Consider the following 1442-nt stretch of genomic DNA (forward strand, 5'->3'; position numbering starts at 1 on the left):
ATTGACAAGAAATGGAACTTCCATGTGAGTTTGGTGTTTGGTGCAAGTTTTGGTGAGTTCTTGAAACATAGAACATTGATCCATTTCTATAAAAGTGCCTATTCATTCTCCAACTCAAGTTGATTCCATAAAATGTCAAAGAATCATCTATATCTTGCTATTGGAATCATATCAGAAAGTTAGCAAAAGTAGCACAATTGCAGCAGTGGTATATGCTATCTTAAGTAGTCATGTATAAAGATTGCCTTGTACTTGTTTCGAGGGTTTTCATAGAAACCATTCAATTCATCACACAAGGAGCGATAACCTGATTTAATGTATGGCAGGGTAACATTGCAGCAGAGATTGTTAACCATTGTAGCCACTGCATCATCATCCAACAAATTAACAAGAATTTTCTTTTCAACTAGTATGTTCACATCTTTCCCTGTGTTGATAAGAAAATCTAGAATCATAATGTACTCGGTGATGTAATTAGGTGAGCAAAGGTGGTGGCATTGCTCAAATGCAATTATGTTCCTGATAAATATCTTAGTTGAGCTATGCACCTTAAAGCATGGCATTCTCAACACACCCTCATGAATTTTCAGGTCAAGTAAGCTCTCCCATAACAGGGTTGCACTATATAGATGATCAACTTTATCAACTCCTCATTCTCGAATCCTACGATCAAATGATAATGGTAGCATAAAAGTCGTGAGGAGATCAGTGAAGTGCACCACACCAAGTACTTTTTCAGGTCTTATGTTTTGTTGGTTGTGAGGTTTAAAATAGTTGAAAGCCACATTGAGAAAAGAGGGCAAGTCAAGAGTCTCATGATGAGGAATTGCTAGGTTGTAGAGGCCCTCTAGAACAAAGAAAGGAAATTGATTTTCAAGTAGTATCATGTCAAGAGCAACATCATTGGTCAACCATGGTTGTAACAACAAAGGGTCAATTTCTACCCATGTTTTATAATATCTAAGGAAATGCTCAATTATGAAGCAAGCATCAACTAAGTTTACAAACACATTCCGCCACGCTTAGCCGACACCTAGTGAAGAAGCTCTTGAGATACTGCAGTTTGAGGTTTTCCATTGGTTAAAGCCTAATATCACCACAAGGTCTACAAGGGGTGTGAATGGGGCCAATGGACTATAGAATTCTCAGGAAGTTCCACTTTTTCAAGCATCTTTGTCACCTGTCTCACTAAATCATGTTGTTCCTTTATGTTTTTAAAAGAGCCATTTGCTTCCATAATTTCCCTGCTTAAGTGCTTCGCAAATCTTTAAAGAAATAGACCAGAAAGATGCACCAAGCACAACTCTTATCTAATACTACTGATCAACATGAGTCTCTAGGAATAAAAGTTTGTTGCATATTCTTGTTATTACTGTTTAAACATATATAAGGCACATTGGATCTAAAAGTCTAATCCCATCATCAAATCTTCTAAGCCAATC

The 1442-nt window shown here is 36.9% G+C and overlaps 1 protein-coding gene across 1 annotated transcript; it reads right to left on the reverse strand.

Moving 5' to 3' along the window:
* Nucleotides 1-215: 215 nt before the first annotated feature.
* Nucleotides 216-1237, reverse strand: LOC137838530 (uncharacterized). Its single transcript, XM_068647776.1, has 3 exons — nt 1110-1237; nt 732-960; nt 216-548 (listed from the first exon to the last, which is right to left on the reverse strand). Exons 1-3 carry the CDS (start codon nt 1235-1237, stop codon nt 216-218), a joined length of 690 nt encoding a protein of 229 aa, XP_068503877.1.
* Nucleotides 1238-1442: the final 205 nt, after the last annotated feature.

This window comes from Phaseolus vulgaris, chromosome 4, assembly GCF_000499845.2.
Source record: "Phaseolus vulgaris cultivar G19833 chromosome 4, P. vulgaris v2.0, whole genome shotgun sequence".
In the NCBI taxonomy this organism is placed as follows: domain Eukaryota; kingdom Viridiplantae; phylum Streptophyta; class Magnoliopsida; order Fabales; family Fabaceae; genus Phaseolus; species Phaseolus vulgaris.

Bases quoted from the DNA above. Each gene is read 5' to 3' on its own strand.
- LOC137838530 (XM_068647776.1), bottom strand. From the start codon at position 1,237: ATGGAAGCAAATGGCTCTTTTAAAAACATAAAGGAACAACATGATTTA. The intron at 961-1,109 runs GTAGACCTTGTG...GCATTTCCTTAG, and splicing joins TGGCCCCATTCACACCCCTT to ATATTATAAAACATGGGTAG. The intron at 549-731 runs GTACTTGGTGTG...CCATGCTTTAAG, and splicing joins AAAACATAAGACCTGAAAAA to GTGCATAGCTCAACTAAGAT.